The 19,346-nt window shown below is 41.6% G+C and overlaps 2 protein-coding genes across 6 annotated transcripts in view; one reads left to right on the top strand and one right to left on the bottom strand.

The window, feature by feature from the left end:
* The first annotated feature begins 2,391 nt into the window (after nt 1-2,391).
* On the top strand, nt 2,392-10,503 carry LOC126404220 (carbohydrate sulfotransferase 12-like). 2 transcript variants are annotated; one of them, XM_050067283.1, is made up of 6 exons: nt 2,392-2,503; nt 3,227-3,346; nt 3,666-3,841; nt 3,989-4,132; nt 4,214-4,521; nt 8,646-10,503. In XM_050067283.1, the coding sequence occupies exons 2-6, from the start codon at nt 3,244-3,246 to the stop codon at nt 8,884-8,886; spliced, it is 972 nt and encodes a 323-aa protein (XP_049923240.1). In that variant the 5' UTR covers nt 2,392-2,503; nt 3,227-3,243; the 3' UTR covers nt 8,887-10,503. The 2 variants fall into 2 exon arrangements, with proteins under 2 accessions (XP_049923240.1, XP_049923241.1); XM_050067284.1 differs by lacking the exon at nt 3,227-3,346 and having other exon boundaries at nt 2,394-2,503.
* Nucleotides 10,504-10,654: 151 nt separating this feature from the next.
* The window catches only part of sema4f (sema domain, immunoglobulin domain (Ig), transmembrane domain (TM) and short cytoplasmic domain, (semaphorin) 4F), a 119,316-nt gene continuing 110,624 nt past the window's right edge, over nt 10,655-19,346 (bottom strand). For all 4 annotated transcript variants that reach the window (XM_050067279.1, XM_050067278.1, XM_050067282.1 and 1 more), the window contains 12 exons: nt 16,949-17,047; nt 16,093-16,204; nt 15,852-15,971; nt 15,523-15,677; nt 15,242-15,423; nt 14,752-14,893; nt 14,406-14,619; nt 14,002-14,111; nt 13,734-13,879; nt 12,846-12,901; nt 12,547-12,737; nt 10,655-12,355 (listed from right to left, as the gene is read on the bottom strand). In XM_050067279.1, the coding sequence (XP_049923236.1) occupies nt 11,630-12,355; nt 12,547-12,737; nt 12,846-12,901; nt 13,734-13,879; nt 14,002-14,111; nt 14,406-14,619; nt 14,752-14,893; nt 15,242-15,423; nt 15,523-15,677; nt 15,852-15,971; nt 16,093-16,204; nt 16,949-17,047 (2,253 nt within the window). In that variant the 3' untranslated portion in view covers nt 10,655-11,629. The remainder of the gene's footprint in view (nt 12,356-12,546; nt 12,738-12,845; nt 12,902-13,733; nt 13,880-14,001; nt 14,112-14,405; nt 14,620-14,751; nt 14,894-15,241; nt 15,424-15,522; nt 15,678-15,851; nt 15,972-16,092; nt 16,205-16,948; nt 17,048-19,346) is intronic.

Raw genomic sequence — 19,346 nt, 5'->3', positions numbered from 1 at the left:
CATAGGTTAGAGGACAAGAGCTGACAGTCTTTGCAGTTGTGGGTGTTTGGTTTACTGAAATCATTCTAAAAGCTGAAACTATGAGAGTTAAATGTTCTTTCAGACTTGTTTTTAACAAAAAAGAAATGGTGGGTGCCCATTTCATTTTATCAAGCCTCTTTAATGGTGTAAGAAGGTTCACTTTTGTTATAATCACATACTGACCCCTGGTGTTCATAGTAAAGAATGCAGTTTCCTGAGAACAGCAAAAGCCAAACACTCTGCAATGGTATGATTCAAGCCACTGGAGAGTAAAAGCCTGTGAACTTAGTAAGTATACATTCCAAAAACGTAACACTCTGGACACTGAGAGTTTGACCAAGCAGATCTGATCAACATCAGCAACATGGCGCCATACATTCAAATAAATGGTGGGTGCCCATTTAATTTAGTCAAAAACTGTGAATGTAAATTCAGTTTCCTGTACTGTTACTGACTTCCTTTCACCATTTTGCATTGCTAATCACATTCTCATGTGTCTGTCACAGCTGCTTCCATGGTTGAAGTCACACAAGACAGGAAGTTGATTGATTGAATTGTATTTAAGATCTCTGCCTATTAAAGCAGTGCTATAGAAGTTCATTTTGACACCACTGGCCAGAAATCCCGATGTCCCAATAATTCATTTTAAAAATATTGTACTGTAGAGCACTAGACTTCTGCACCTCCTCTTGGCTGTTTTCAGGCCGTGACAGGATACTTCAGCCAATCACAGGTCATTTCACATAGAGGGCATTCCTGCTGGCTGTTCTGCACATGCTGGTGTGCATGTCCCTTCAGTGAAAGCCTGATTCAATGGCAGAGAATCCTGCAGAGAATGTTGCTTTGCAGCATTGGCAACAACTGTCTACACTGCAAAGCAACCCAAGACAGGAAGATCGGCTTGTCAGAAATAGAGTCTAAAAAAGAGTCTGACAATAAACAAAATAAAACAATATTGTAATAATAATATTAGAATATAATAATATTCAGAGATCAAGAGAAAATGTTGATAATAGTTTAGCCTTCTGCTAACGGAAACCAAAGGCTCACAGCTGTGGCTTCATGTTTATGTAACTAATGTTATCTAGAGCGTTGAATCACAGTGTGTCCTCCGCCTCACTCCCCACCACTACAGACCACCTCTGTAGTGGAGGTGAGCGAATATGCTGATACACATTTGCTACAGGAGTAGCAGCTGCAAATTTTGGACAGCTGCAGTTACTTAGATACAGAAGACGTCAAGTCAAGACAATTGTATTTATGTAGCCCAATACCACAAATCAAAAATTTGCCTCAAGGGGCTTCAGGAAAAGTCAAAGGACACCAAAGTCAGTATGGTTCATCATCTGGGGACAAAGAACTATCCATCCCATGGTTACAGAGCCCCAAGAGGCAAGGTATAAAAAAAATTGCAGGCAATAACTTTACCTGTTAGGAGACCTCTTAGGAGATACATTATCTCCTACATACAAGATGTATCTCCTACATAGGAGAGATAATGTCTCATATATAGGAGATAATATCTTGTACATAGCAGATAAACTTCTCTTTTGGACAACACTGCTTACAAAATATTTTCACCTTGCTTCTTAGGGCTTCATGCGTCAAAATATTTCAGTCTAACCTCAGATTTATCTGGCAGAGGGATTTAAATTTGAACATTAATAAGGATTACTGGACAAGGATCATCTCCGGTGCAGGCTGGTTTACATGAGAAGCTCGGTGAAAATGTATAAGTTATAAGATACTTCATTGATATTATACTGTATACTATCTTACACCAGTCTGTCTTCATAAAATGGGTTTGCTAGAAAATAATCTGTGCTGGGAATGTAAAAGGCAGGAAGGCACCTTTATCCAAGCAATGTGGGCCTGTCCTCTAGTTCTACCTTTCTGACAAGAGATAATCAAAACAATGCAAGAGTGGCTAGGTGTGCCTGTTCCTGAATCAGTTCAACTTTGCCTCTTGGGGGACAGATCATGTCTACCCAAGATCTCCTAACCAGCATTTGCTTTACCCCTAACAGGCTTTATCTCAGCTGCTAGGGTCATCCTTCACAACGGGAAAAGTTGTTCTACACAAAGAGTAATATTGTAAAGTAACTTACTACTTTCAAATGAAGCCAACTAGTTATATGTAATATAGTACATTTTGAGAGTAACTTGCCCAGCACTGTTTATGTAGTGAAGAGACCACTGACATCCCCTTATTCATGTCTGGAAAAAAACAAGCTAATGAAATCATTAAATAAGCAAGGAGGAGGGGCTGAATTGTATGGCTTGGAGGACAATGTTGCAGAGTCAATATTGGCTGTTGTCAACTGCCCATTCATATGGTTGTTTATCTTCCGCTTTACAGTTCACTCTGGTCTCTTCAATGCCATCACAGTGCACTTGTGGAGTAAAGATTGTGACATGATTTTGTAGGCTGAGGTATTGATTAATGATTTCCTCCACGATCGTCAGAGAACTTCGCAGCAAGGTGAGTGATGTGATCATCCATTATGTGTGATATTTCTAGGTTGCTGCGGCACAGTAGAATCAATTTGTGTTTGGTCTATTATGTTATTATTACTTAATGTGTAGAACACTGAAACAAATGTATGTGACTTCAGCTTCAATGTAATTGTGAATTTTGGAATCATACTCAGTTAAAGTGTTATCAAAAATTTCACCATCCAATATGTCTTGTATTACACTATGAATGTGTAGCTTTTGTGACTGGAATTCATACAGTATTCAATTAGGAAAATATATGAGATAAGCACTTTTATCCTTTAAGAAATACTTGAACCACAAAATAAATATTTGTATATCAGTCACTCACCTGGCGTTACGTTGAATTCACAACGTAAACTTTGTTTTTCTTGCATGCCTCAACGGTGAGCAAAGAATCCCTAAACTGAGAAAATGTTTGATCAAGTCATGGGGGTCCGAGTTTAACAAGTGCAAAACTATTGCAAAACATCCATTTACAAACCTTTACACAACCCATGCAGTATAATTTAAGTCTCATTTATCCAGTTGTATGATCAGTACTACCCAAACACATGCATTTTCCCTTGCAAGTTTTCTTTACAAATTCAAAGTAACATGGGGTCGAGTAACTGATATACAAAGATCATTTTGCAGGTGGATATTTCCTTTAATCACTCACTTCTTAGAATTCCATAAATTCAGTGTTCTTTTATCGTTTCTGGTTCAGTGACAACCGCAGCCACCATGGCAGCATACAGAGGATTCATGCTGCTCCTCAAATTAGCTGGATTCATGTTTTTCAGCGTGTTGTGCTTTTACCAATGGGACATGTCACAGGATAAGAGAGGTACAGCATGTGTGATTGTGGAGATCTTACTCTTCCTGCTGTGTATCCTGCTCCTGGTTAATGCTTTGTTTGTACTTGTGCTCTGCTGCTTGTGAACTGAATGGGGAGTTAGTTGATGGATTAGTAGATGGTGGAGCTGTGACCTCTCCTCTGATTACTTCTGGATTATTGTGGCTCACATTTAACCTGATATTTCTCTAACAAAGTGGGACTTTGAGAAAGGCAAATGTTTGGCATTTAGCTTTCACCAATACCAAAATGAATTCAGCTGTGATCATTTTAGACAGTTACAACACATATTCCTACTCTTCTGTCACAGCGGAGAGAATCCGTCAGCTGCAGGAACAGAGAAAGCAGCTGCTAAGAGAAATGTGTGATGGTGACGAAGGGGTCTTTCCTGAGGGGAGGCAGAGTTTAGAAGATTTGAGTGACAATGAGCTGAAGCACCTCATTGTGGATGACAATCACGGCATCATCTACTGTTACATTCCCAAGGTGATACTAACATGAACACATCCAGGAACTTAAGTTTCAGAGCAAATTTTCCAAATCACTAATCTGCACATCAGCAACATTATTCATCATTTATTATTTTCACTGCCTCTATAGGCTGCAGACTCGTAGTCTTGTTCTTATCCACAGGTGGCGTGCACCAACTGGAAGAGGGTTATGTTTGTCCTTAACATGAGCGCGCCCTATCAGGACCCCATGTCCATATCTGGTGACGTGGTCCACCTCCCCAAAACGTTCACGCAGCTAAACAGTTTCCCAAGACAAGAGATGAAGGTCAGTTCATACAGTGAAATCAGAGGTGCTCCTAAAGTTACAAGCAGAAAGCATCAGTGTGTACTTGTTTGTTGGCTACAGGTGAAGCTGAAGCACTACACCAAGTTCCTGTTTGTCCGGGACCCATTCGTCCGTCTCATCTCCGCCTACCGAAACAAGATCCAGCGGCACAATGAGTACTTCTATCAACACTTTGGTCGGGACATTCTGCGCCTGTACGCTAACCAGTCTGATCCACCAGAGACAGAGGACGAGGCTTTTGCTTCTGGCATACGCCCATCATTTTACAACTTTATTCAGTACCTGCTGGACCCACAGACAGAAAAGGAAGTCCCCTTCGAACCCCACTGGAGGCAGATGCACCGTCTGTGCCATCCCTGCCTCATACAGTAAGGCCGCTTCAGTAAATTATTATTTGTTTTAATGTCTGACTTTCAAAAATCGAAAACTAATTTAGCTCAGCCTTGGTGTTTTTCTGTCCATAATGTGACTTTCCCTGTAGTATTTTCAGTGTGTACTCCAGTGAGCGAGTGTGTTTCACAAAGTTAGGGCAATTATGAGAGACAGTTTCAAGAACTAATGTTCACAGTTGCTGCAGCTGAGGCCAGAACATCCTGATTTTTAGGCTCAATCCAAATGTCCGGGCTTTACTGCACTTTCTCAACTAGCGGACTTTGCAGGCGCGTTAACAGGAAGTCTGCAAGTACTGAAGACTGTTCAAATCTACAATTCATCCAGTCCACAAGGGGCCTCAACCTGACTTTCTGCAGACTTTCAGAGAGTCCGCTTGGGTGCAAACATCACCAAATTTCACAGATTTAATTGCCCACAACTCATTGCAATACAGACGTGAAAATTGTAGTTTTTATCAAAATGTATTTTCAGCCTACCCTATTAATGTTGTGCAGTGTACTGCCAAATATATAGGCAAAGAAATATTGCAAAAAAAAAAAAGAAAGTCTTCCAATATAAGTAATATTCAATTTATTTAGTCATAGTCTGGTCCTTCTTTGCAAACACGCAAACACTTTATCAGCAATGATGGAAACAAACTTAAGGCCTGTCCACCAGGGACTTTACAGCCTTGCAGTCTTGCACACTCACAGACTTGATGTAATGGCAGTCAACATGTCACAGTATGAACGACTGACATCTGCAAGGGCTCAGTCCACAAGTCCAAAGGGTGGACATTTGGATTCCGCCTAAAGCTTTTTACGCTCAGTGTTAGATAGGCTACGGACACGGATGGAGCCTTCTGTCAGTACATGCATTTATTTCGTCCCTATTTGTGCATGTCTTCTTAAAGCTTCCAGATACAGATGAAATGGAGTAGCACCTCTGGAAATCTTGGGGGCAGTGTAGTGTACATCAAGCTGAACAGAACAATGAACATGTCGCAATGTTATTAATAGCCTCACAGACTACCACCGTTTGTTGTCTGAAACTTTGACTCTGCCCTCTTGTGCTGTCCATTGACCTTTTCTTGCCAACATAAAAGAAACAAGGAAATATGAGGACTGTGACTTTTACAATGTTTGAAATAGACATATCCGTTTTCGTATGTAAAGGGAGAATAAATGCGCCATAAGTCCCAAGTACGGGTTAAGCTCCAAAGACCCTTGACTCTCCATACTGCAACTAGACAACAGGCCAGAGAGACACTGACTACAAAACGGTTTCACAGGCTGTATAGTACTTCTAATGATAAGTGATCTGATCTGATCTTAATCTGATCTATATTCGGGTCACAGACTCTCTCCTTTACCGTGAAATGTTGAGTATAACACCACCTGTCATTCACGTACATACAGACGCCTCTGCCGCATTTTTTGCCCATGTTTGCACAACCTTACTACCTGCCTAGAGAGTTCTCCCATGTGATTGTCCTAGTGGTGTACATCCCTCCATCGGGTAATGGGAAGGCTGCCACAGAGACAATATCGAGAGTCACACATGACTTACTGCGCTCCTCTCCAGATGCGCTGGTTATAATAAATGGGGACTTTAACCACTGCTCTCTTTCCTCCTCTCTGCCGTCCTTTAAACAAATGGTGTCCTGTCCTACTAGAGGTGACAAAACTATAGACTTGTTTTTTACAAACGTTAAGGATGGTTTTGTCCCTAAATTGCTTCCTCCACTGGGTCAATCTGACCATAACTTGATATCCTTGACGTCCAGTTATTCACCTGTGATACGGAAACATCCGATTGCGTCCAAAACAGTGCGCATCTGGTCGGAGGACGCCTGTGAAACTTTACGAGGATGCTTTGAATGCACTGACTGGTCTGTGTTCTTTGATGGTGACAATGATCTGGACAGTATATCTGACAAAGTTACTTGTTATATCAACTATTGTGTCGAGTCTGTAATTCCTAAAAAAATCAAAATCTTCCCGAACAACAAAGTGTGGGTGAGAAGTGAGGTTAAGGCTGCTATTATTAAGAAGAAGGCTGCTTTCTACAGTGGTGATAAGGCTAGAATTCAAGATGCTCAAAAGGAGCTGAAAGCCATTATTAGACAGGGCAAACAGAAATATAAAGAAAGAGTTGAAGGACATATGTCCAGTAGCAACACAAGGGGGCTTTGGAATGGTATGAAATCTATTACTGGATATGGGAGCAGCAATCCCAAGTTTTGTAGTTTGGGTATAAAGGCAAATGATGCCAACAGTTTCTTTGCAAGGTTTGATGAATTTGACTTTTCTTCTTTACATGAGAATATTCTCTCCTCACTTAGGCTGAGCAGCTGTGAGGACTGTAGCCCAGCTATTTCTTTTGACACTGAGGAGGTTCGTCAGCAGTTAAGGCGTATTAGAGCCAATAAGGCAGCAGGCCCTGATGGTGTCCATCCACGCACCTTAAAAGTCTGTGCCGACCAGCTGTGCTCTGTCCTTCACTCAATGTTTTTAATGTCTCTGTCTTCTGCAAAAATACCAGTTTTATGGAAAACATCTTGCCTTGTCCCCATTCCAAAGAAAGCCAATGTGTCTAGCAATCTTGCTAACCTGAGACCTATAGCGCTGACTTCACACATTATGAAGTGTTTTGAGAGGGTTGTCCTGAATCCCTTAACTAGGCAGGTGTCAGTCTTTCAAGATCCTTTGCAATTTGCATACAGGAAGGGTGTGGGGGTAGATGATGCAACACTTTTTATGCTGCACAACATCTACAGTCATCTTGAAACCACTGCCAGCTCTGTTAGGATCATGTTTTTTGTTTTTTCTAGTGCTTTTAATACATTACAGCCACATATTTTAGCTAACAAATTAAATAATTTTAAACTGCTTAATACAACAATTGCCTGGATTTTAGACTATCTTTTGGCACGACCTCAGTTTGTCAGGCTCGGTAACAAATTGTCTGACACCATTTTAACCAACACAGGAGCACCTCAAGGCACAGTTTTATCTCCTTTTTTATTCTCACTTTATACCGCAGACTTCAGACATAGTCAGCCATCCTGCCTGGTGCAAAACTTTTCTGATGACACGATGTGGCCTATAGAAACGAAGTCCAATCCTTTTCCAGCTGGTGTGACTCTAACTTCTTAAAGTTACCTTTTCCAGCTGGTGTGACTCTAACTTCTTAAAGTTAAACGTAGGGAAGACTAAGGAGTTAGTGATTGATTTTAGAAAGAAAAGAGAGGAGGTCCTTCCATGGTCAGGAGATCGAAATTGTCGGGTCTTATAAGTACCTTGGTATCAATTTGGACAGTAAACTCAACTGGAAAGACAACACTGATGTCCTAATCAAGAAAGCTCAGTCTAGAATTTTCTTTTTGCGAAAACTTAGATCCTTTGACCTCAGCACAAAACTCTTAAATGTCTTTGATCACGGTATCTTGGCTAGTGTTCTCTTTTATGCTGTACTTTGCTGGGGGGCCAGCATATCTGTGGATGACAAAAATAGGATCAACAAGTTGGTCAAGAGAGCTGGCTCAGTTATCGGTCTTACACTCACTCGAGGTCACTGTGGAGAAGAGAATGAGGTCAAAAGTCAAAATGGTTCTGCTCTTTGAAGGCCACCCACTCCACAGTGTTTTTAAAGGACTCACTAGCTCTTTCAGTGAGCGACTGGTTATGCCTCGGTGCTCAACTGAACGACTGAGAAGGTCTTTTGTTCCTGCGGCAGTCAGATATTTTAATGAACACTGTTAACTGTCCCGCTGCGGGTTTTTATGTTTTTATGTATTCATTTGTTTATTTATGTATCATCATGCTATTATGTTATTGATTATGTCTTGATTGGCCTTTATCATGTCTCAGTGGCTCTTAATCACGCTTTGATGGTCTCCTGTGTTATCTGTTATGTAATATGTTTGTGCTGTTTGTTGGCTGTATGGTTTGACCTGGTGGCAAACCAGTTTCCCTATTGGGATTAATAAAGCTTTCTAATCTAATTAATGTATAAAATTGTTGGAATGCCCCTTTAACATCCACAAACTACCAATTAATTCTACGTTAATTCAAAACAGTGCAATTTTTTCAGCTGGTTGGTTTGTTTTACCTCTTAGGTATGATTTTGTTGGCCATCAGGAGACTCTCCAGCAGGACGCTGAACAGCTGCTGAAGATGTTGAAGCTAGAGGACGACATCAAGTTCCCTCCTTCCTATGAAAACATGACTTCCTCTGCTTCTATGTTGGACTGGTTCAGCACAGTGCCCCTAGAGGCCAGGAGGAAGCTGTACGAGCTCTATGAGATGGACTTCAAGCTCTTTGGCTACAGAAAGCCTTCTGAACTGCTTGATGGTTGAGATGACGGCATGATTTGGACTCCACTCTTCCCCATACAGCCGAGGGGCATTAAAGCCACAGTATTTAAGAACAATTACTAGGATCTTATACAGATAAATTATGACATGGAAATGACCACTATTTTACGAATTGCCTTTCCCAAAAACAGGCATGTATGCACTGAGATACAGCTCACTTTTCCCCCCACTGATAGGGTGATGAACTTCACTTGTTTGTGAAAATAGTTGGTGTAAAGTATCATATGAATATTTCTATTTTTTTTTTTATTTCACACGAGGGTTTCAATACGTGCATGTTTCCACACTGTCAAAGGTCAAAGTTCTATGATTAAATGCACTTTCCTATTCTGTTACATGTAGTAAATAAATTTCACTTTGAAATGTGCAGGCAGGAGCTAGGTGGCTTTTATTATTTACAAGTATTCGAGTAAACGTATGCAGACACATACTCTCTCTCACCATACGCTCACACAAGATGCAAAAAGCTGCATTATTCAGCAGGATTGCACAAAAAGTAAAATATTTTCGTTTTTCATCCCACTCACCATTATAATTTTACCTCAGATAGAAAGACGACTTCAAGGACAATTGAAGATGAGGCTGACGATTAGCTCTTAAGAGAAATTGATTGCTCCTTTGTCTTCCCTTTAAGTGACTGGAGCAAGGAGAACACACTCTTGACCATTCATCAACTTCTTAACACATCAGTCGGAGGGCAAAAGGAGCACTTCACTAATCAAATATTTGGTGTCAAATAAAAAATGCTCTTCCTCATTCCGAAAAGACAGTAATCCAAGTTGCACTTCAAAACATGAATCAGAGGCCTCTGGTTGAACAATTAAACCTTAATAAATGTGAGTGTTGTTTCCAGTTGGTTTACATCAGCTGCATGGAGTGAGGTCCGAAATATTCTGAGTGCTGAGTGAACTAGAATCCCATTTTATGGTTGTATGCCTCTGTGTGCCAGATCAGTTGCACTTACATCAGTTTCAAGATGGGCACACAAGATGAGTGTCACTAATTCAGTATCTAACCACATGTAACCTCTTCTGTTCCTGAGATATGATGTCGAGTCATGGCCAGAAACATATTTTTGTAGAACATTATGATGTTCCAGTGAGGTTGACCTTTGACCTTTTGGATATAAAATGACACAAGTCATCATTTTATTGTATTAGAAAGAAGAAATGTGTGAAATTTTGTCGAAATCAGTGTATGAATTCTTGAGTTATGGCCAAAAACATTTTTTGTAAGGTCACAGTGACCTTTGACCTATGACCACCAAAATCTAAATATTTCATTGTTGAGTCCAAGTGGATGATTGTGCCAAATTTGAAGAAATTTCCTAAAGGTGTTCTTGAGATATCGAGTTCACAAGGATGGGACACATGGATGTATGGACAAAATCTAAAACAAATTAAATCTATATTAAGACTTTGACATACATTTTTTTATTTGAAAATTAGCGTAGCATTGAGAAGTTGGTAACCAGGCTAGCTGTTTTCATCATATTTACCACACAGGTAGGTTTTAATCTTGACATCTAATCTCATTTTGGCAACAGAGTGTATTCTATGTAACTATTCCTGTCACAGCTGTTTAGTTACACACGTGGGCAAAATGGATTCTTAAGGTATAATCAGTGTATTTGCAGAATTCACTTACAGGTTTGGTCCACTTCTGGGCAGGTAGGAGAAGCACACGCAACCCCTTGATTCAAATCTTTCTCACAACCAGATTTTTACCAGACAGTGTGGGAACAGTGATGCCAAGCTAACAGCAAAGTTTTTTCAGATTTATTACAAAACAACATGACAAAAACAATACATTTTTAAAGTTGAAATCCACACTCACAAAACGAGGTGATGGTGGCATTGTGTCTGGTAAGGTCCATTCTGTGCAAAATGAATTTCACATCCTTTTGAAAATCATTTGCCTTTTGTCTCAGTAACTGTGAAGGTGAACAGTGTCAGATCTGAGCAGCTGTCAGTTACTTGCGTCTGCTGTGCATCTTGAGCTTTCCACACTGACACAGATCATCCCCTTGACCTCTGCGGCAGTGTAGGCAGGGACAGCCCTGTCACAGTCACTGTAGCCCATCTGAGGGACTCTCTTTATGGTACTTTAGTCTCTGACAGTGACATGTCTCTGTTTGAAGCCCAGGACCGGTGCAGTCTCTATGGCTCAGCAGTCCTTTGGTGCCTTTGGACCCGTCAAGGTCTGGGATCTCAGTGGTGTGTCAGAGAGAGGGATAGAAGTCGAGAGAGAGGTGCTGAGAGATTCAAAGTGCACTTTACTTTTGCAGTGCCATCAGGAGAAGAGAATGAGAGCGCAAACAACAACAGAAATTAAGGAGAAAGACAATATGGCTTTTCAATGTCTACACATGTAGGCATTTCATCTTTGATTTTTTTTAACATTTAAATTGCGCAATATCACACTTGGCTGCGTGTCCACAATCTAAAGTTCAGACTGCTTATATTTACATTTATATTACATCTGACACATTTATTTAGCTGTGGCTCTCGTCCTGAGTGACTCACAACGCTGTAACATGTTTTCTCTCTCACATGCTTAGACATAAACTTATCATATATTTCTCAAATATCTCTGTAGTCTCTCTTCATGCCACGGCTCCCATTCAAAGGCATCTGGCAGTAGTCATTTTGTATCCCTCCTGGTATTATTCAGTTTTTTGGAGGATGCAAAATGATGCAATCAATAGTATATTTATATCACCTCTTCATATTGAACTTTCTTCACACTTAGCCAGTGGTGCTGGTGATTTAAACATGGGAAAGCTGGCCAACTCCTCCTCCAGTCCTTTTATTCCATCCCCCAACCCGTCCCCCAGCCCCTCATCCACCTCGTCCCCCTCCCCTGACTCCCTCTCTACCCCCTCAGGCCTCACCCTCACCCTCTCCCCCGTCCTTCCATCCAGCAAGTCTGCAGCTAAAATTTCAGAGGTGAACTTCAGCCCGCTGCCACTTGTGTTGTTGGCGTACAGGACATTCCCATGGCCATTGCTGGGGTTGCTGTGGACCAGGGTGCCACTGTAGTTGTTGCCATGGTGACCACCATTACCCTGGTTGCTAAGGAGCGTTGTAGTCGTGTTAGTGGTCGCCGTCCCGTTACGTTTTTCTGTCAATCTGAATCCCTCGGACATCAGGCTGGCACTGCTAGGACTCTGTGGCGTGGCTGAGGAGCCCAGCAAGTCCCGCCCTTTCTCGGATGACAGCGAATTATCTGGCAGGTGGTGACCCTGGCGGGCAATGCTGCGTCGATGCTTCACAAAGTAGAGGAGAAATACGCCCAATGCTAAACCCAAGACAAAGAAAAGGATGTAGATGGCCAGGACGTGACGACCTCCTGCTGTCGCCACCGTTCCTTCAACACTTGGGTCTTCTAGTGTCAGATGATAGGCTGCTCTGCGGCAGGGGGTGGGCTCTCTGATACCTGGCCCCGCCTCCTGGAGAAGAACAGCATGACAGTTGTGTGAATTAGTGGGAAAAGACTTTGCATTTAGTGTCTAACATTTTCATATAGGCAACTGATAAAATGGTTGCAGCTAACACACTAACTGCCATGAAAATCATTTATAATAACTTCATAACACCAGGACATAGGGTAAATTTGTTTCTGTATGTTTTGCCTGTATACCTGGCATGTGCAGATATATTTCCCCAGGCTGTCCTCTGTGACAGTCACCTCCAGGTCAGAGTGGCGCTGCCTGGTTTGTCTGTGGGGAGGATGCTCCCAGCTACAGGGCCGGGGAGACAGCTGGACACATGGCAACAGGAGGTGCAATCCCTTGGAAACTCGCAGCTCCCTCGTGGATGGGTTGCAGCGCCCTGGGGGAGACAATAAGCAGTTTGATAACAGAGAAACAGACATAAAGAGAATAAACAGAGAGACAATATGTTCATATTATATAACGTATAAAAATAAGATACACTTACCCTCTCCTATATCACACTTTCTCAAGGCATCATCTATCATATCCCCTGGACCAGGCCTGGGTACACACAAAAAGGAGTCACACCTCTGCATCAGGTTTTAGTAGTGAAACTACCTTCCTTGGTGCCTGCTTTTCTAAATATCTGTTCTAATCAGTCAACAGATTATTAATCATTTAATTTCCTTGAACTAATGACTAAGGAGAAATCCGGACCCTGTGGCTAGACCAGTTGGGAGCCACTGGTCTAGTGGATTGTAAATATTTGGTTTACAGTTCCGTCCACAACTGAAGCAACTGCACACAGAAGTTATCATTGCACATTGTAATCCCATCAAGCTCGAGGCATATTTAACACAGCACTTTCACGTTAACATTTGACGTAAGTTGACTCTGCTCCTAAGTCTGCTCATAAGTTTTTGTCTTTTTTTATTTACATCCTACTATTTTCAGGACTTAAAGTAGCATTTGTTTTTTTCCCAATTCGACTTATTAGAGCAGCTGTAAACAGCGCAAATTATAGCCATTTGTGGTAGCCTTTGCCTCCAGTTGCATTCCCTCCATCTGGACAGCACAGAAATGTAAGACATCATATGCAAAAAAGTAATTAATACACAGAGATTATAAAGAAGTTTTTATGCAATCGTTGAAGTTTTTATTTCTCTTTTTTGCTGCTGGTTATTCTAGAACTTTAAGGCATAAAGAGATTTTTTTTTTCGTTTAAAGGTTTAAAACAATATACATAAAATTGTTAATGAATCTACTGTAAAGAAAAATGGGTCAGATTTTACACATAACCAAACCATTTTCCTCCCCAATGCTGCTGCTGCCTGCCTCAGCTTTTCATTTTTGGAAGTCTTCCAGTTCATTGTGACGTTCCTGTAGTACTCACTCGTCTGTTGTTGGCCTGCAGGCTCCCTCCATCCACACACAACCTAGTCCTCTGGCTTTGGCACACACCTCACAGCTGGGATACAGAGCGCAGCCTTCAGCCTGGACACGAGCCAGAGACAGAGGGCTGCCCACCAGAGCCCGGCCCTGGAGACACAGGGAACCATTACAGTACCACTAAGCAATATAACATATTTTTAGGCGCTGCAGATTAGTATATGCATGTGTGTTTGGTTGTGCAGTAAGAGTGTGAATAAATGTGCAAATACCTTGTGCAGAAGTATATTGTTGACAGGCTCTTGTGCGGTGAACAGAGGAATCTCCTGCAGTAAGGTGGCGTTCTGGCCCACTACTGCCACCCTGTGGAGCTCCCCACGGTCTGCAACACAAACAAACACATAGTTCAATTATTTTTGTTTTATTTACAACATTTAATTCGGTTTATTTATTGTCACAAAATTCTGATTGATTTCCAAAGTATTAACATGTTGTGTCCATTATTTAAAAAAAAAAAAATTAAATCAAGATTATTTTGTTTTGCTATCTCAGTTCAGCTTTGATAACTTTCATCTTCATTAGCTCTAGTTGTGACAGCCAGTTTGAATTTATCTCTTCACATTTTCTGTCCTTTATTCTGTCCTATCTTCTTATCCCTGCCTCCCTCTCTCCTCACCAGTTCCAAGGTGGAGCACTGCTCTCGTCATCTCCTCTGCGCCACCCTTCTGTGTTACAGCCAGCTTGGTGTATCTGATCCCCTTCCGCACCAGTAAGGGTGCTGCAGTAACACTGTTCTCCATCAGGGGGTGGTCCCTCACAAAGGTCAACACCTTGTCAGGAAGTTTCAGGGAGGACTCAAACCCTTCAGCCTTCAGCGCACTGTTCAGACACTAAAAAACGTGTAGGGAAGGAGAAAAAAAAGTGATTCATATTCATATCGTAGAATGCATTCAAGCTATTGCAATAAGTAGAGCTGGTGATAGTTCATAATGCAGTAGTTTTGTGGTTGGACAGTTTAGTACCTGGCCAGGCCTTGGTGTAGGGACAGGTTCAGGGTTGATCCAGTTCTCGCAGGTCTTCTTCAGCTCTTTAAAGGGACCGTCCATAACTTTGCTTATGTCAGACAGACTGAAAACACACACTGCTGACAACTCTTCACGCTCCCTAAAAAGAAGAAAAAGAATGGTAAACACTAGTATATTAATACCAGGTGTAAACAGGCTCATAAGCCATGCTGTCTTTCTTTTGAGAGGAAAAATGGAAAAAAGTCATATTTAGAGTTAATTTCTAAAGATGTTTTATAACAAAGAAATAGTTTGGAATTTTACCATTTTCACGCTGTATGGTAAATATAAAGCTACAGGCAGGATATAGTTAGCTTAGCTTAGCATAAAGGCTATAAACGGGGAAACTGCTAGCCTGGCTCTGCCTTGTAGTGACCGTGATGTTCGAAGGCAGCCAGGAAGTCAGAAATAGCTCCCCCCTCCCACCCCTGCTTGTTCCTGAGCTTACCACTGGGAGGTGAATAGTCCGTAGAAGTGTGTGCTGCTGGGGTCGCCTGGTGTGTGCTCTGTGGTGAAAACATCAGTTAGGATGTTGTAGCGCTGACCGCTGGGTTTGTCCTCACACACAAGCTGGGCCTTGAGGAAGGTGGTCCAGCGCCGCTGCAGAGTCTTCATCCCTCCCACATCAGACTGAATAGACAGGGGAGAGAAAGAAAAGCCCAACAGTGAATTCATATTAGATTAACAATCAGTCAGTCAATCAATCATTAAATCAAGACGTTGGATTACCTTGCAGACTCGTGCCACCCTGGGCACTTTGACTTTGGTGAAAAGGTCATACTCTTTGGCCACCTCAGTGAAGAAGAAGTAGATTTTGTCATCATCTCCTGTCGGGTTGTTGTCTGCGGACTGCTTTATAAAGGCTGAGCTCACAAACTCTGGGTCTGAGAAAGACACACACACACACATAGACACATATGATTTCACTTTTCTCCCGTGCGAAATATGATCAAAGTTCTTAATGTGAAAGTGTGTTTGTGTCTGTGCATGCCAACATATGTGAATATGAGGGTTTTCAAGTGCATGAGTGTGTGCAAGTGTGCATGTGTGTGCCTCACCACTCAGCCAGTTGATGGATCGCTCGGTTCGGATGCGCTCCTGCTCAGGGCCCGTTGCCCGGGAGATATCGAACAGTGTTCCCAGGAAGTTACTGGTGGCTGCTGTGTATAGGGTACCACCTAGACAAAGGAGAGAGAAAGACATGAGTTAGTACAAACCAATAAGGTTAGTATTCTGGTCAAAAAGATGACAAACAAACAAATAAATGAATCAGTCAATTCATCAAACAATCAGTCTCACCTGCCATAACAGCTGTGTAGTGCTGACTGGGCTCAAAGGGACACTTGCCCTTCCCCGTCTCCATCTTCACCCCTCCATCCTCTGCTTTCTCCAGGGTGAAGGAGGAGAGCTCCTGAAGGACGACAGGAAAAGAGAAGTTAGAACCACAAGGGCGAGACTGAATTGTCAAATGAATTATGGTAATTATGTAAATTATTCTTTTTTTCACAGCTGTCTTGTGATTTATTATAGTCTAAATTAATTACACAGAGTTTGAAGTTGATCTCTGCAGGTTGTCTGCTAAAAACGTCACTATAATTGACTCTAATTATGCTGTTTTATGCTAAAAGCTTTAGTGACTTTGGCGCTCAAAGTACCTTCTAGAAAATGTCACTCACAACAAAACATCTAAAAGCTTTTGTTGGTTGACTGACACCAAACATTTTTCTCCTAAGTACAGAGGAAATGTGTGTGAGTGGAGTCTGAAAAAGACTAAAAAGTATAATGTCAATAAATTCACTGTAGTGGGAGGATAATAGTTTGTGAATGTGTGTGTGTTTTGTTTGTTTGCCCGTCTGCCTGTCCCGTTGGTTAAGGACTTGGGTGTGAATGAGTGTGCAAACTTGTCACAGAGATTCATTTGCAGCTCTTCATGCTCAAACTGTAGGTGCAACACACACAGACACACATGTACAGGGACAAACTTGTGCAAGCGAACACACACCAGTTTGGAATTATAGTGTGTTGCAGCTGTGTGTGTGTGTGTGTGTGTGCAGATCCTCAGATGCAGATCTTCTCTGTAACGTCTCACTCAAATATGAATTCTCACACTCACACAGAAGGAAGGCCTCACACACACACACACACACAAACTAACCAGGAAGGCACACTGGGGGTCGAAGGCGTAGGTGCCACACACGTAGATGCGTCCATCACCCAGAAACTCCAGCAGACGGATGTAGTTTTTACAGTCGACCTGCAGGGGGAGACAAACACCCAGAAATTAAGACTAGCCAAAAGACAACCTGGCTCAACTTCAAAAAAATTAGGAAAAAATATATACAGTAGATGTATCCATGTATCTGTTTCCATCCATTAGCAGAAGTGGTCTCTTATTAATCATGCTGAGCTTTAGAGGAAATGTTGGAGTGAATTCTGAGAACAGCTGGGGTATTAATGATTGTGACTGGAAACTGGAGACCCCCACTGCTGGAGAAGACACATGAGACCCCCCTTTGTTACCAGCAAAGACCATCCATACTAATTCACACTAACATGGGCATGTAAAATGAAACTTAATCCACTCATTTTCATGCATAAATACAACCCAGATTTCGAAAAAGTTTGGACATAATTAAAACAATGCAATAATTTGCTAATCTTTATCTACCTGTATTCAGTTGAATACTGTCATGTTAAAACTGATCTATTTGATTGTTTTTTGTAATACACACTCATTCTACTGCAACACGATCCAAAAAAGTTGGGACAAGAGCAACAAAAGAACGGGAAAGTTGTGGAATGCTCAAAAAACACCTGGATTATTCAGCAGGTAAACGGACATCTTCAGTTATTCAAATGTGAGGATGTTCACTTTGTGAAAAAACTGTGTGGGTAAACAGTCCAACAGTTTAAGAACAAAGTTTCTCAACACACAACTGCAAGGAATTTGGGGATTTCACCATCTAGAGAATCTGGTGAAATCTTTGCATGTAAGAGTCAAGGCTGAAAACCAACTCTGAATGGCTGTGACCTTTGACCCCTCAGGCTGCACTGCATTAAAAACCAACACGATTGTATAACAGATGTTACCACATGCGTTTGGGAACTCTTTGGAAGGCCACTGTCAGTAAACATCATTCATCACTGCATCTACAAATGCAAGTTAAGACTACCATGCAAAGTGAAAGCCAAATATCAACAACATCTAGAAAGAGCAGCGACTTTCCTGGACCTGAGCTCATTTGAGAAGGACTGACACAAAGCGGAAAAGTATGCTGTGGTCTGACTAATCCACATTTCATTTTGGTTTTGGAAATCATGGACGTCGTGCCCTCCAGGCTGAAGAGGAAAAGGACCGTCCAAACTGTTACCAGCGCAAAGTTCAAAGCCAGCATCTGTGATGGTATGAGGGAGTGTTGGTGCCAATGGCATCACAGGTAACTTGCACATCTGCGAAGGCACCATGACTGCTGAAAGTTAAAAACAGGTTTTGGAACATGTGGTGCCATCCAGATGACTTCGGTCTTATTCCAGCAACACAGTGCAGAGCCACATTCTGCACGTGTCACAACAACATGGCTTCACAGTCTTGGTATTAAACCAGCCTGCCTGCAGTCCAGACCTGACTCCCATTGAAAATGTGTGGTGCATTGTGAAGCACAAAACATGACAACTGACACCCTGGGCTGTTGAGCAACTGAAGTCGCATATCAAGCAAGAATGGGAAAGAATTTAACTTTCAAAACCTCAACAATTAGTGCCCCCAGTTCCCTAACACTGAGTGTTGGTAAAAGAAAACTTGATGTCACATAGTGGTAACCATGCCCCTGTCCCAACTTTTTGTCACATGTTGCAGGCATCAAATTCAGAATGAGTGTATATTTACAACAACAAAAAAATTAATCACTTGGAACATTAAATATTTTGTTGTTTTAACATATTTAATTGAAAATAGTTTGGCTGTGGGTTCAATTCCCACCTGTGGCCCCTTACTGCATGTCATCCCCTCTTTCTCCCCGCTTTCATGCTACCAATGTCCTATCAAAAAAAAAAAAAAAAAGCCCAAAAAAGTAGTCTTAAAAAAAGGATTTGCAAATATTTACATTTTGTTTCTAAGTTTTTTTTTTAGGTTTTTTAGGATTGTTTTGTGCCTCTTTGTAGGTCTCATAAGTACCCTACATAGATGACGTATTTGTTAAAGGGAAATTTCGGTTTATTTCAACCTGTCTCCTATCGTCCTAAATTTGTTTAAAGTGACTAGTGACATAAAAATAATAGTTAGCATGTTAGCCGTTAGCCTAGATACAGCCGTAGCGTCAGACCTGTTAAAACGTAAGAGAATGGGCATCCCTTCAAGTGCAAAGTTAGTCCACTAAACAAGCTTTTTTTTCCCACAAAGACAGAGAACATATAGAAAACGACATGTAAACGTGTTGTCTTACCTTACCGGTGTGCTGCCATGTTTGTTTACAATGTAGCTCTGCTTTCCAAAGCACTGCCGAAATATCGCGAGAACAAGCAGCGATCTCATAGCGTGCCTGAACAAGCAGCAA

This window comes from Epinephelus moara, chromosome 17 (assembly GCF_006386435.1).
Source record: "Epinephelus moara isolate mb chromosome 17, YSFRI_EMoa_1.0, whole genome shotgun sequence".
In the NCBI taxonomy this organism is placed as follows: domain Eukaryota; kingdom Metazoa; phylum Chordata; class Actinopteri; order Perciformes; family Serranidae; genus Epinephelus; species Epinephelus moara.
The sequence above is the reverse complement of the archived record's forward strand: the minus strand, read 5'-3'. Positions and strand labels throughout refer to the sequence as shown.

What these genes read in the sequence shown, in the direction of transcription:
- LOC126404220 (XM_050067283.1), top strand. Translation starts at nt 3,244, where the DNA reads ATGGCAGCATACAGAGGATTCATGCTGCTCCTCAAATTAGCTGGATTC. An exon ending in TCTACTGTTACATTCCCAAG is followed by an intron (nt 3,842 to 3,988) that starts GTGATACTAACA and finishes TCTTATCCACAG; the next exon opens with GTGGCGTGCACCAACTGGAA. An exon ending in TGCCATCCCTGCCTCATACA is followed by an intron (nt 4,522 to 8,645) that starts GTAAGGCCGCTT and finishes TTTACCTCTTAG; the next exon opens with GTATGATTTTGTTGGCCATC.